This window comes from Python bivittatus, unplaced genomic scaffold (genome assembly GCF_059951505.1).
Source record: "Python bivittatus isolate LINGU-HERP-01145 unplaced genomic scaffold, Pbiv_v1 ctg000700_np1212, whole genome shotgun sequence".
Taxonomy (NCBI): Eukaryota; Metazoa; Chordata; class Lepidosauria; order Squamata; family Pythonidae; genus Python; species Python bivittatus.
The window spans coordinates 47,944,499-47,958,971 of NW_028277098.1; the positions used below are offsets into that span (position 1 = coordinate 47,944,499).

A 14,473-nucleotide genomic window follows, 5' to 3' on the forward strand; every position below is an offset into this window, starting at 1 on the left:
AGGTTAGGTAAAACCATATACCTATGATCTCCTAGAGTGTGATTTGTCTTATGAAATGTAATTTTATTTTACTGATGAAAGAAAGAGAAATGTGCTGACTCATGCTGCCTTACTCATAATGACTTGTAAGGCAAAGGTTAGGTGAGATAAAAAGCTAACTGCGAACTTTATTTACAGTTTATTCCCAAGCCGTTCATTAAAGGTTGGGAAAGTTTGAATAGAACTGGAAATCAAGTTGCAACAAAAGATCCGCCTGAGGAACACCCATTTTTCAGCTTATTTACTCCTCGATAAGCTTAAAAACCCAGCCAGTGAAGTAACACTATTGCAGAGGCTTCTGCATCATGGTATTCATGATGGAGGAAACACCAGGGTTCTCCCAGCTCACACTGATTTGTTCTGGGTTCTGTCTTGTTTATGTCCTGCTTAAAATCATCCAGCTGTATTACAAGAGACAAAAGCAGCTGAAAGCTTATAAGAATTTCCCAGGCCCTCCTTCTCACTGGCTGTACGGAAACATCCATCAGGTAAGAAGCAGTAAAATATATGGAGAGATAATGCAGCAGAAGAAGACAGTGAATTTCAGACATAACGGGAGACAGTTTAATTCCTAGAATACCTTGAAACTGCTTAAAGATTATAATTGGCCCTTTTACAGTATTGATTATTTTTAAATCATTGATTGTGGCTTTGTTTCTGTCAATTAAATAACTTCATTCTAATGTCTATATTCCAGGAAGAAATCCAAGCAGCGGCTAATTTATTAATATTATTTATCCATCAAATTTATATGGCCGCCCATCTCACACAAGGTGACTAATACAGGAAATATACTATCTTTTCTTAATTATGTGCGCCTTACATTATGTGTGCCTTTTACATTCTTGCCTTTGTTTGCATTACCCAGGACGATTTAGATGGGTGAATATTCTGAGTCTGATGAGTGCCAGGGTTTAAAGACAAAGCCTTGCAACTAAACATGATTTTCTCATCTTTTCAGATACCCAGCCACAGAGAAGAACTAACGTTGATGTTGGAGTGGGCTGAAACATATTCTTATGCTTTTCCCAGATGGTTTGGGGGGTTTATTTCTTCTATAGTTGTCACTGGCCCAGAGTATGCCAAAACTGTGTTTGCCAGAGGAGGTAAGTACATCTCAGGATAGTAGATACCCTGCAGTTATACATATATTGAGATTTTCACTAGAGAACATTCCCCGGGTTCTTTTGGGTGCTAATGGAAATATTTCTGTCACAGCCTCAGTTAGCTTTCAACTTCTCTTATAAAGTTTATATTAATAGTAATATGTGATAATGCTACATATGACAAAAGTGAGTTGTGTTGCTTGTGTATACTTGGCATTCACTTTATACGCCTAATTAAATCGAGAACTCTTTTAAACCTCGTGTTCATTAAAGTATGCCTCTTCTCTACTGCAATTCAGACACAACTTCAGAAAGAGTAAAAATATTCTCAGATTTAATGATCTCCACTAAACTCCACTAAAGCCTTCCTTGTAAATATGTATAAACTTGCACTGCACATCTAAATAATTTTTCTTTTGTTGTGATTCAGTGGTTAAGATGTTGGAATAGGATTTAGGAGACCCAAGTTCAAGTCCATCCTCAGCCATGGAAACTGATTGAGTGGTCTTGGGTCAGTCACTCTTTCTCAACCCATCTTATCTCAAAGAGTTGTAGTGGGGAAGACTGGAGGAAGGAGTTCTATGTATAGCAACTTGAATTCCTGGAGGACAAGTGGGGTATTAATCTAATTTAATAACATGAATGCATGAATAGTGCACTCATAACTTCAGCAGAATGACAGAGGAATGGGGAAAATGCAGTGATAAAAAATATATGCCAATTCTGTGATTCTATAGTTGGATTCAAGAAATGGCTAAGGATATCCCAATTACATACTTACTTTTGTCAGGCCCAGCCCAAGAACAACGATGAAACAGTCCAGTTGATTTCATTTCCTTTATTTGCTTACACCATATAGACAGAATCTTGCCAGACTAAATCTATACTACTGCAACTAGTGGATATATGCTGGGAGATTCTAGGGAGTGGCTATCTTGAACCTCTTATGCTTCCCATGTGCCCCCTGCGGACTGTGTTATCTTTTGTCTCCTTTCCCTTCCTGGAATGCACCCCCTCCTTCCTGGTAGCCTTGCTCTCTGTTGCTATCCACCACATCACCCCCCCTTCATAGATACATTCCATCACACTTTTAATATTTGGTATCTTTTCAAAAAATTACCTTTAATAAGGCTGTGCAACCCCTTTGAAAGAGTTGCTTCTCAACATGTAGGAAATACCTCTCTTCGACTCACCAAGCAATCACATTGACTATTCCTGGCAGTCCTTCTATATGTGTAGGCATCCAGGGCCACTTCACTTTCCCCCCAGCAAAGTATTGTGAAGCACGTCTTTTGAATTGCCCTAATCTTTAACAGGGTGAATGGATTTAATTTAAGAGCTGAACAGAAGTTGGTGCTGCTACTGTATGCGATAGAAATACTTCACAAAACACAGAATGATGGATTTAGGATTTTTGTAGCAACACCAGAAAAAGAACAGTCCATTATTTTTGCCATGAATTTTGATAGCCACATGTTTTCATGTAAATTGCATTTGTTGTCATAAGATATACATATTTCTGTGGCTCAGAGTTATTAATTCTCTCTTATTTGTTCAATGAAAGAAAGATGCAATAAGCTTCTAATGGGACCTCATCTCTGCCAAATACATTAATTGTTTCAGTATATCTGTAGCATTGAGTTGTAACTCTCTTTGTTCTGATTTTCTAGATCCAAAGCCTGAATTCATCTATGAACCTTTGATTCCTTGGATTGGTATGTGTAACAATTGAAATCAATTATAAGCATTTTTCTCTATTTTCTCTTTTTTTACAGACATAGTTAAACTGACAATTTCATTATGCTATTTGTTGAGCTGTAGCTCTCAAGTGTTAACTTGATCTTCTCCAGTCTTCTGCAGGCTGTTGTTCTTTGTATATACTGGAACTAAAATCTGGAACTATGTTCAGAATACACCTGAAAGGTACCTAGTTGAGGAATTTACAAGAATTTACAAGAATTTTAATTTGGCCTTAAAAGTCTGATGATCACATCTACATTTTAAGGAAGTAAAGGGTATAGAAGGGAAGTGACTTGTCCCAGGTCACCCACTTGGCTTCTGTGCCTAATGGAGGACTAGAATCTGTCAAGTCACACCCTCTCAGCCCAAATCAGTATCAGGTTCTGCATTAAGTCAGCTGAAAAACAAAATTCCTTGTCATATCATGCACTGATAGCTTTGTTATAAGAATTGCACTGAGTGCAGTACAAAAGAAGTGGACCCTGCAAGTGGGAACAACAATAAAGAGTGTAGATGGAAGAATGAATCATTAAAAATCCTTTTCCTCTTTAGTTAGCATAAAGCCCTGTGGATGGAAGTCAACCCATAGGAATTTTAGAACCAACCATCAGCTCTGTCTTAGCACTTTCAAATGTCTCAAGCCTGGGATAAACTGCCAATCTATTCTAAGCACAAACAAGTTCTTAGCGCTTTCAGAGCAGGGGTAGTAGTAGTGAAATCGTCATCATCACTGTCACCAACATCTGCACCTAATTCAATGTAATTCATCTTTTTTTTTCTTTTTACCAATAGGAAAAGGACTGCTTATCTTAAATGGCTCAAAGTGGCATCAGCACAGACGGTTGTTAACACCAGCTTTTCACTATAATATTTTGAAACCCTATGTGGCATTAATTGCAGATTCAACCAAAATTATGCTGGTAAGGAAAGTTTTTTTTTCAGGTTATACAAGCAGATGCACAAATAACTCTGGAAGTCATTGTAAACCGAGCAGGGCCATTCCTAGCTAGCTCTTAGATGGGAGACCACCAGAATTTCCAGGGTAGTAAACTAGGAAATTAGAAAACAAATCCAGAAAATGGGAATGGGAAATCTCTTCCATGTTACTGCTAAGTAAATAATATGGATATATCTAGGTAGTCACCTGAAGCTGAACTCATCTTAGTGGTATATTGTACGGCAGTTCATCAGTTCATCAGTTCATCTGGCATAGAAACCCTATAAATAGCTTACACTGTTCCATCTCTATTTTCCACACCAGGATAAATGGGAGAAGCTGATTGCAAAGGAGCCCATGAAGTCTTTGGAGATGTTTGACCATGTTAGTTTAATGACTCTTGACAGCATCATGAAATGTGCATTCAGTTACCAGAGCAACTGCCAGACTGACAGGTCAGAACTGTTATAATAAAACATTCTAATAAGATGAGTGCTGGGTGACATTGATCATATCTGTATAATACGTATTTTTTTTTTTTGTAAAAACAAATTCATTCTTTCCTCTATCAGAGACCTGGATTATTATGTCCATGCTGTGTCTGACTTAAATCTTCTACTGTTTTCGAGAATCACCTCTACGATTCTTCAGAGTGATTTCCTATATTCATGTACCCCATCAGGACAGCAATTTAAAAAGGCCTGTAGACTGGCACATCATCATACAGGTAGCTCACAAAGCGGCCTTTCTTTTTTCTCATGGTCTTTGGTAAGATAAAATCACTACAGGGGCATCTTCATTTGCCAAGATAGCCAGCTGATGAAGATGGAAGAGGCGTGGTTGTAGCCTGGAGTCAACTTTTTTTGGACTGTTTCAGTAATCGAAAGCAAACATGCTGAAACCATTTAGAGTGAAACGTTTTCCTCTAATGCTATTACATAAGAGCTATTACATGACAGGTAGGACGGTTTTCAAAACATTGTTTTATCTGGCAGAAAAGTAGTTCACTCTTCACACAAAAGCTAATGGCAGCATATTTTATTTTCCCACTTATTTCACAGCGTTGTCCTCTGCAGGTCTTCTTAGAAGCAAGTCCTATTGAGTTCAGTGAGGCTTATTACTGTATAAGTAATGTTTTCTGATTCTGCTAGTAATAGGGATGAGCCTTGTTAGGCCTTGAGATATGTCAGTGAAATCCTTGACCTGCCAATATACAATATCTTCTATTCATCACTAGTAAAAATTGACTAGCATCAGAAAGGCCCTGTTGAATTTTCTTGGACCCCTATTAAGGAATTTCAGTGTATACTGATTTTATTCTGAATAGCTCTTAGCTTGCATATTGCAAATTTTATTGTAATAAAAAGGACCAAATTAATCTACCAGGACAATATAACAACCTTTTCTCTGAAGACAAGGGATAAAATGAGGCAAATATATAGAACTTCTCATTCCTGGTATTAACACATACTGTATTACTTCATAGAAAAAGTAATTGAAGAGAGAAAGAAATCACTACAGAATGAAAGAGAGCTGGAAAAGATCCAGAAGAAGCAATATTTGGATTTTTTAGACATTCTTCTTTGTACCAAAGTAAGAAATTATAGGAAGTTCTTTAACAACCTCTTATCTCACATTGTTATGATAGAAATTACAATACAAAATGAGATATTGTTTTTACAATGGTACAAAAGTCTTTATATTTCCACATACCTTGAACATAAATTTGATATGCTAACAAAAAACTGGATAGATCTGAATAGATATTATGATAAGCTGGGGGAAATTAATTTGAATCTTTGTCAATGGCTTACTTCCAATATGTCTGTAAAAGAAAAATTAAATGAGAAAGTCAACAGTAGCACAGAAAAAGTTAAGGCAACCTATATTTAACATAACAGCCAGTTTGGTGTAGTGGTTACGACATCAGGCTAGAAACTGGGAGACTGTGAGTTTTAGTCCCGTCTATGCACAAAACCAGCTGGGTGACCTTGGACCAGTCACTTTCTGTCAGGAAGGAGGCAATGGCAAACCACTTCTGAAAACCCTTGCCAAGAAAACTGCAGAGACTTGTCCAGGCAGTATCCAAGAATTGGACATGATTGAATATACATATACATATACATATACAGTACATATACAGTATATATATATATATATATATATATATATATATATATATATATATATAAAACATAGCTTGCAATTTTTATACTGCAGATATGAGTTTTCTGTATCAAACAGTTGCTGACTCAAAGCATTTGTGCAAATAAATTGTGGAACAAATAAGATAAATGTTATGTTTTAATGGGGCTGCCAGTTCAGGATTTGATATTCTCCTTAAAAGTTGTACAGAAGAGAAAATTTCACCAGATCTGTTACTGCAGCACTTATGAGGTGCAAAGTCCATATGATAATTCTGGTCCTTCTATTATTAGACAAAATAAAAGGGAAAGTTTCCCGTTTTTCCTTTTATAATGTCCATTCAAGCCATATGACATGCCAATGGGAAACAGAAATAATTCGCAGTTCCTATAATGAGGAACATTGAAAAGTTGCTAAACAGGGTAAAGGCCAATGATTATGGAGTCATTCTCATGTCCTGCTCATCTTGTCATGAAGATGTCAACCATTTTTAAAGGACATGCTCATGCAACTGTTGCCTCAGTCTTATCTCCAGGTTATTGCAGAGGCAGTTTAACATTTTTAAGAGGCAGTTTAAGGTTTAAAGCAATGTTTTCCTTCTCCCAGCATTTTGCTGAGGGTGTGATCTATGGCACTTTGTTGGCCTAGCTGGGAATAACAGAGTCTCTGAAGAAGAGTTCTAGTATACTATTAAAAAAAACCAAAAACCTACATTGTTTACAGTTGCAGAAGGGAGGGTAGAAGATAGGAAGAGGGTGGTGAAATCCCACAATTCCTTGCAAAATAGTGTTAAATGAATCAGATGTATTTGTGATATCATTGTGTATCCTTATTTGGAGAGGGGAGGGGGAAAGGTTGCAAAATGAAGACTCAAAGGCAATTAATTTTAGAGCAGTCCCTCTTTCTTCCTCTCTTTCTATTTGACTTTATGTTTCTCAGCACTCACTCCACCTTTTTTTTTTTTTGGTAGTCCCAAAACTTAGTTTGCAAGTAAAGATAACCAAGTATCATGGTTGCTTGATGCAGTAGAAAAATTTCACTTTGCAACCACCCCTTGCATCAATTACCTGTTTTCAGGCTACTTTTAAAGCTGATTGAAAGCATTATTTCAGAACAGCGCTAAAGCCACCTTCAGAAAGGAGTCTGACTATCAGGGGATATCAGCTGCCTTTGAATTCACTCATGCAAAAGACTTGTGTAGAGCCAGAGAAATTTTTCCCAGATGGTTAAACTTGATAGCCCAGACATCTGTCAAAATTTGCTTTTGCCCCATCCTTATCTTTGTTGTATGTTAAGGAAAGCCATTGTTGGATGTTTTTCCCAGCAGCTGATGATACTTGGTGGGAGAGAAGACAAAACCAGAGGAATCCCCACTTGCTTTCCTTCACTTGTCCTGCATTCAGTCTGTACAGGCAGAATAAGTCACTTGCCTAATCACTAAGGCAGAATAAACGTTGGCAAAGAGGATATAGCTGTTTATGTCAGCATGCCTTTTGCTAATCCAGAGACTGGAGCAATGTACATTATTAACTCAGTCAAAAGGAAGAACCCTGTGTATCTTACTTGTTCAAACCGTGGTAGAATAAATCCCAATAGTACCCATGCGTCTGAATAATATCATACATTTAAAAACTCAGTTTTTTAACACTTTTGTCTTTGGTCTGATTTCATTTTGACTTTATCTTTTTATTTTTCTTTAAATGAATGCTCACTGAGGGTGGCCCTTGCTGATACCTCTTCTCTGTTTATCAGTATGAAAATGGAACTGGACTATCTGATGAAGACCTTCGTGCCGAAGTGGACACTTTCATGTTTGCAGGGCATGACACAACAGCCAGTGCTCTCTCTTGGATACTATATGCCATGGCCAAGCATCCAGAACACCAGCAGAAATGCAGAGAAGAAATCAAGGAAATCCTGGGGGATCGGGAGGACATTCAGTGGTAAATGCAGTATTATTTGCTTTTGATTTCTTTCATTAGTGACTCGATTTAAGTATAACACTACATAATACCGATCAAAAAAGTGTTGTTTAAGCAAACAAAGATCAGAACACTTGGAGGCTGTCAGAAGGACAAATTGGTGAGAGGGGATGCTCAATCCTTTCACTTGATATCACCCATGTTCTGGCTTTTTGAATCAAGAGGATAGGATAACCACCACCATAGCTGCCTTTGTTGTGTTTAGCTCCATAGGAGTGCCTATGGCATCACCGTCAGTTAGTAGTATCCTTATCTATGGCAACATGCTACAAGAGGCACTGTTATCTCCATTCCATTGTGCGATTAGGGAAGATACTGGTCACTACATGTCAGGCCTAGCCCAAGGAACTCCAAGAGACCATGCCAATTCAGCCCAGCTATGTTTATTAGCTACAACCTCTAGCAAGAATCTTCCCAGACTGAAACCCCAGTTCCCAAAGTCCTCCAGCCACTACAGTATGAATTCCTCAGGGAGGTGCCAGTCTCATCCTCTTGTTCCTCCCACGCTCTTCTGGGGAGCTAAGAAAATGCTTATCTCCCTGAGCCTGGCCTTCATCATTCCATTCCATTCCATCACACTACAGCAACTTCTTGCTGTATGTCTACTGCAAGAGAGACTTCTTCCTGTCATGTTTCTTTAAACCTACAGGTGGAAGAGTAGCTGGAGGTGGGGGTTGTAGGGAGGAAAATTGTCCACCCACTTGTCCATCCTCAATTAAAGCTTTCAGTTCTATTTTTCAATGAAAGAAAGAAAGAAAAAAAGCTAACCAGAAGACTATTATTCTTGAAAGAGAATAAAAGGCCCACTTTACATATTTCTGTCGTAAACATTAAGCAACAGCAACAGAGAATAAAAGGCCTGCTTTACATATTTCTGTCGTAAACATTAAGCAACAGCTTGATTCTCATATTGATTTTATACACTAAATTATTTATTTCGGAATGTTGTAAGAAAGATCTATAGAAAAGATGAGAACCATCAGATACAATATGTTGTCTAAGCACAAAGCATGACACAGTCATAACCATGTGATTATAATTCAGTGGGATGTACTTTCAGGCGAGCATATTAATAATTGGCAATTTAAAACTAAAAGCTGAAGTTATTGTTCAAGCATTAGAATTTTTACTTTCAAATGTCCTTTTTAATTATAAACTAAACAGCTAGGCCCATCTTAAAACCTTACTTCCTAATAACCACAAGTGTGGTTATAATAATGAACTCTCTCTCATTACTCCTTTAACCAGTGGTTCTTATTTCATTATACAAAGTAGCAGAAATAAAAATCTTGGCCTTAGATTATTTGAAATAAAAAGTCTATTGTGAATGTGGACTCCTTGCCAGACATTCACAATACTGAAGGCCTATTTGCCAGACACAGAATACATATTCACATGAGGAGAGGTGTACTCTGTTCAATACACCGAAAGACACTTCTCCTATTCTCTCCCTCTTCTGGAGACAGAAAAAAGTTTGTTTCTTTTAAAAGCAAAGTCAGAAGCTGGGAGCAGCAAGGAGAAAGCAGCAAGCAGACTAACATTATTCTTCAGAGTCTGTGAGTTTGGGAATTTTCAAGACAGCTTAGGTAATTGAGGTAGATGGAATATCTACCTCAGATTGGTTTCCTTCCTGATGTTAACTCATATCTCATTCTCCCATGTTCTTATTTCACTGTATAAGCTAGTTTATTGTGTGCAATTTTACCCCCTCTTCAGGCTAGTCATAAATGTATTCATTTTAATTATGTTTTTGTAATCATGTGAATCCCACCCCAATCTCTTTTCAGCTAACTTTTTTTTTTAAACTTGTATCAGACCCGATCAATCCATCTTGTGGTATATACAGAGCATTATATTGTCATTAAATCATTTGGAAACGGTTGTTCTCCATGATCTGGACAGCTCAGTAATGTTTTTCAACTATGAAAATTTGCATTTTAATATTTTAAACTTAAAATATTTAAAGTTTTAAGTTACCCTTTTAAAATAAAGTTTGGTTTTGTTTATCTGTGGTGAGTGTCAGCCCCACTATGCATCATCCTTGAATCAGCAGAAAACTATGCTAGAACTAAAGCTACTGTCCCCACTGTCAGTCGCTAGCTGGCCTCTGCTTCCACTTCATGCACTTACCTTCCCAGCAAAGTAATGGGTGACAAAACCTAATACCTTTTATGCACCTTGAAGTTGCCCTTGGATGGTGTCAGAATGTGGGGGCATTGCAGTTAAGGATAAGTTAAGCTTGTCTTATTCATGTCCTGGGGATAAGATGAAAGCAGTGTCACAGGCAGAAGAAAAACAGTGTTGCCAGGTTATACTGGGGCCAGTGTTAAGTGCAAATAAGTAGTAAATCTGAAAGACTACTTGATTTAGTTCCAGATGATACACTGCTTTGGCACCTAGCAGTTAACTGGCAGAAAGATTAATTGTTTTGCTCTGTAACTTTCAGGGATGATCTTGGTAAGATGACTTATACCACAATGTGCATAAAAGAGAGTCTCCGTATATACTCTCCAGTTCCAACGGTGTCTCGAAAACTCAGCAAACCTATTACTTTCTTTGATGGACGCACTTTGCCTGAAGGTTTGCAGTTTCTTTATTGAAAACAAAATTCTTACTTTTATTCCATTTTGTGCTGCTCAGTGTTGGATGACATCTAAGCTCTGAATACAAATGATACAGTTGAAAATGGTAAAATCATAGTAATAATGATCAAATGTTTGACACATTCTGGTTTGGGTGACATCACATCCTAAAGAGAAATCTTCCCTTCAATCTTTCCCTTCCCGTTCTAGGAGATACAGATAACAACATTTGAATTCATTCATACTATGTAGTAAAGTGCAAAGTAGTCCACAATAGTCAATATTTAGAATTCACTTGAAGCTATTCTTTGTTTTTAACAAAGAGTTCAGAATTATATCTGTATCATAACACAAGGGAAGTCCATTGTTGCAGGTGCTCTGAACAGATCCATAAATTAATAAAAATCTGAAAAGTTAGCTTAGTAGTGCCCATGAGCACTTTCCTTGTAAATGCCAAACTTCTCTGGCTGGATAGAAGTGGCTGCAAAATTCTTCTCAACCTTTGATCTTGTTTCAACCACTGACCATGTTTTAATCACTGTTTCTCTGGTTCTTTATTTTACAGGTATTATAGTTACAGTTCACATTTACTCTCTTCATAAAAACTCCAGAATATGGCAAGATCCTTTTGTGAGTATTTTTTTTTAATCAGATGATGACAGCGATAAAGGGGCTTAACCATTGTAAATAAAATGTGTTACACTTTATCAAGACTTTTGTATGTGAAGTTTCTCTACAGTGGAGGTAATCCCCATTTATCATCTTCAGGACATTGTATTGACTCACTATAGTTCCAGAGCAAAGTAATGTTATTCTGAGATGCTCCAATAGCTTTATAATAGCGCAAGTAATTAGAAAAAGTGTGTGTGTGTGTGTAAATCAACTTTCCCACCACACTTCAAATAATGCCCTTGCTTCCTTGGTTGTTTAGCTTCTCTGTAAACATAGCAGGTTATTTTTTTTCTTTTTCTGCAATTCATTGTTCTTCTTTTACTCCAGGAGTTTGATCCTATGAGGTTTTCAGCAGAGAACTTCAAAAGGCATTCTCATGCATTTATTCCTTTTGCAGCTGGATCAAGGTGAGCCTACAATCTATTTTTAGAGCACTGGTTTAAAAATGAGTCTGTGTCCTATCCCAAGCATTGTTATTTGCTGTCTTTTTAGAGTCTTATGAAATATTGTTACAGCTAAGAATGACAGGCAGGCCTGTTAAATAAGCAAGATAACAATCCCCAAAAGCTGTGCAATTGACACAGTTTTTTAAAAAAAATTAAATGTGAAAATGTTTTCCTAGTTAGAAGGACAGATCCTGCACCTATGGTTGTGTATTATAGCATCCAAAACTGTATTAACAAACCTGTGCAAGATGGAAGACCCCAGCCGAGGGTTGACACCTGGGCATAATTCAAATATGATACTCAGTCCCTGATTATTATTTCTCACGGCACTTTCCCACTTGTTACTTCACTTAAATGAAACCCCTGCAGACTATATGCTTCCACTGAAGAAGTGAAATATTTCATGCACTCACACCTTGATTTTATTGACTTAATACATTGTCCTCACCTGCCCAGTTTTCAAGGTAGCTATAAATGTTTGCACTTCTTATTACATGCTGTACTTAATTTGCAACGCTTACTAATTGGTAGGTAACTGAGTAGCAAAAAACAAAACAAAACAAAATGCTTGTTCTGAATGCCAACTGGCCTCCTTTTATAATGAGTACAACATAAGGTGTTTTTCTCTTCCTTTCTCCTTAGGAATTGCATTGGACAGCAATTTGCCATGAATGAACTAAAAGTAGCACTTGCTCTGACGCTGCTTCGCTTTGAAATAATGCCAGACCCAGAAAAAACTCCTATTCCAATCCCTCAGGTGGTCCTTAAATCTGAAAATGGAATATACCTCATTTTAAAGAAGCTCAGCTCATCCTGAAAAATTATTGCAGCAGTTGGTACCAAGAAGGCTGTAAGATGAAGATGGGGCATTAGAGATTATACAAAAACATCAGGAGGACTCTAATGCATACTGCAGCTTATCTAGCATGATAAATCCCTTCTACTTCACTGATACTAAAAAACCTTTCTGTTTTATTTTTTTTAACCTTAATTACTTGTAAATTCTCAAAAACTCATCCTTCATTATTTGTCAGGTGAATGTATCATAACCTAACTTTCATGGAATCATGGATTTCTCTATCTCAGAATATAAAATATTGCCTGGAAAACTCACGCCTTAATATTTTCATACACTAATTGTGCAACAGCCTTTAATCTCTAATTGTTCCACGCCTCCGATTTCCCCATGCATTCAGATGACTGCGCTTTTTCCCTCCCATTGCTGTACCAAGTGCAAATGAGAAGGTGAGGGTTATTTTAAAGAGCACCATTGTGCCTTGCAATATTTTTTGTTTCATTTCTTTCTATAATTTTGTCTCAGCACAAAGTATAGTTGTTGAACATAAAAGAGTAACACACAGCAGTGAAAGTAACCATCTACAGCAATATAGCAACAGAACAAAACAAACTGAATATTTATCATAATAATAAATCACAAAATATAAAGATCTGCAAATGGAAGTAGAATGACTATGGCAAAAGAAAGCAAAGATAGTACCAATATTTACAGGTGCCTTAGGTGCGATCGCAAAACATCTGGCACACCACTTGAACACCATCAGTATTGACAAAGTCACCATCAGTCAATTGCAAAAGGCAGCTTTACTTGGAACAGCTTACATCCTGCGACGATACCTTTAACACCATCAGACAACAACATCTGCCTATCCCAGGTTTCTGGGAAGGACTTGATAGGTGGATAAAAATGCCAAATCCAGTCTAAACATCTGGCTGACTGTGCAACCAACCATAATAATAATACAGCTGCCAGATGTATAAAATCTCCTATGCTTCACTGTCGGTTAAACTTGATGGAAACTAGGTAACCAGTACATAGTAAGTGGGATAAGTGAGGCTCTGACTGATTTGTAGGGTGATATAAACCTCCCTCCCTCCACTCCCCCAGTCTCTTGTCTGCTACTGTTCCCTAAACAGCTAGAGGTAGTATTGTAATAAAAACTGCTTGTGGTGGCTTGAAATAGCATATCAGAGAAGTGGTGGGACCCTGAAATGATGGGAGCAATGCCCACCCTGCTCAGTGCATGGGGGAATTGGTGGCTGGCATTTGTTACCAGTAAAAGGAAAGACAGGTGCTGCTGGTGGGCCCAACTTCCATTGCAACTCCGATCTCTCTCTCTCTTTTTCATTCAGCTTGGGTTATGACAGAATAATGTCCTACATGAGGGACAGGGCTGGAATGGGAGAGATTGCAAGAAGGCTGAGAAAGAAACCAGAGGATCTCTAGATGTAAACAATCAACAGATGGGAGAATTTATTAGTGGCTTATCTAGGCAATGGCAGCTCAGTCTAGGCTGCAGAAAACCTGGGAAGAAGAGATTAAAATGTTTAAAAAGACTTCACTTTAATGAACTTGCTAATAATAGAGGGGTGGAAGTTCCTATCCCTGTTTCCAAGATAGTTTTCCTCTAATCCTTATATTAAATTTCCCTATTGAAATCTGTGTGATTCTTGCTTCCTTGACCGTGCCTGCTCTCTCTCCTACATTATGAAGTTAGGGGAGAGGAAGTCAGGCAAGGTGCTTCCTAGAAGATGGGTGATGGCAATGAGAACTACCAAGCCACTACTCCAAAGGACAGAAGCTGGAGCCAGGATGTGAAGACCCAGAGGAGTTCTGGGAATGAATGTTAAAGACTACATCCTTCCACCCTGTGGGCTCTGTCATGCTGCTTCATGCCCTCATGTGCTATAGAGCAGTGTTTCTCAACTTCAGCTACTTTCAGATGTGTGGACTTCAACTCCCAGAATTCCCCACCCAGCATGCTGCCTGCAGAATTCTGGGAGTTGAAGTCAAGACATCTTAAAA

The 14,473-nt window shown here is 37.8% G+C and overlaps 1 protein-coding gene across 1 annotated transcript; it reads left to right on the forward strand.

The window, feature by feature from the left end:
• Window positions 1–215: 215 nt before the first annotated feature.
• On the forward strand, window positions 216–12,760 carry CYP4A11 (cytochrome P450 family 4 subfamily A member 11). Its single transcript, XM_015889424.3, has 12 exons — window positions 216–527; window positions 1,001–1,145; window positions 2,816–2,860; window positions 3,678–3,805; window positions 4,147–4,277; window positions 4,395–4,549; window positions 5,309–5,415; window positions 7,720–7,910; window positions 10,396–10,529; window positions 11,097–11,161; window positions 11,531–11,610; window positions 12,292–12,760. The coding sequence occupies exons 1-12, from the start codon at window positions 345–347 to the stop codon at window positions 12,464–12,466; spliced, it is 1,539 nt and encodes a 512-aa protein (XP_015744910.1). The 5' UTR covers window positions 216–344; the 3' UTR covers window positions 12,467–12,760.
• Window positions 12,761–14,473: the final 1,713 nt, after the last annotated feature.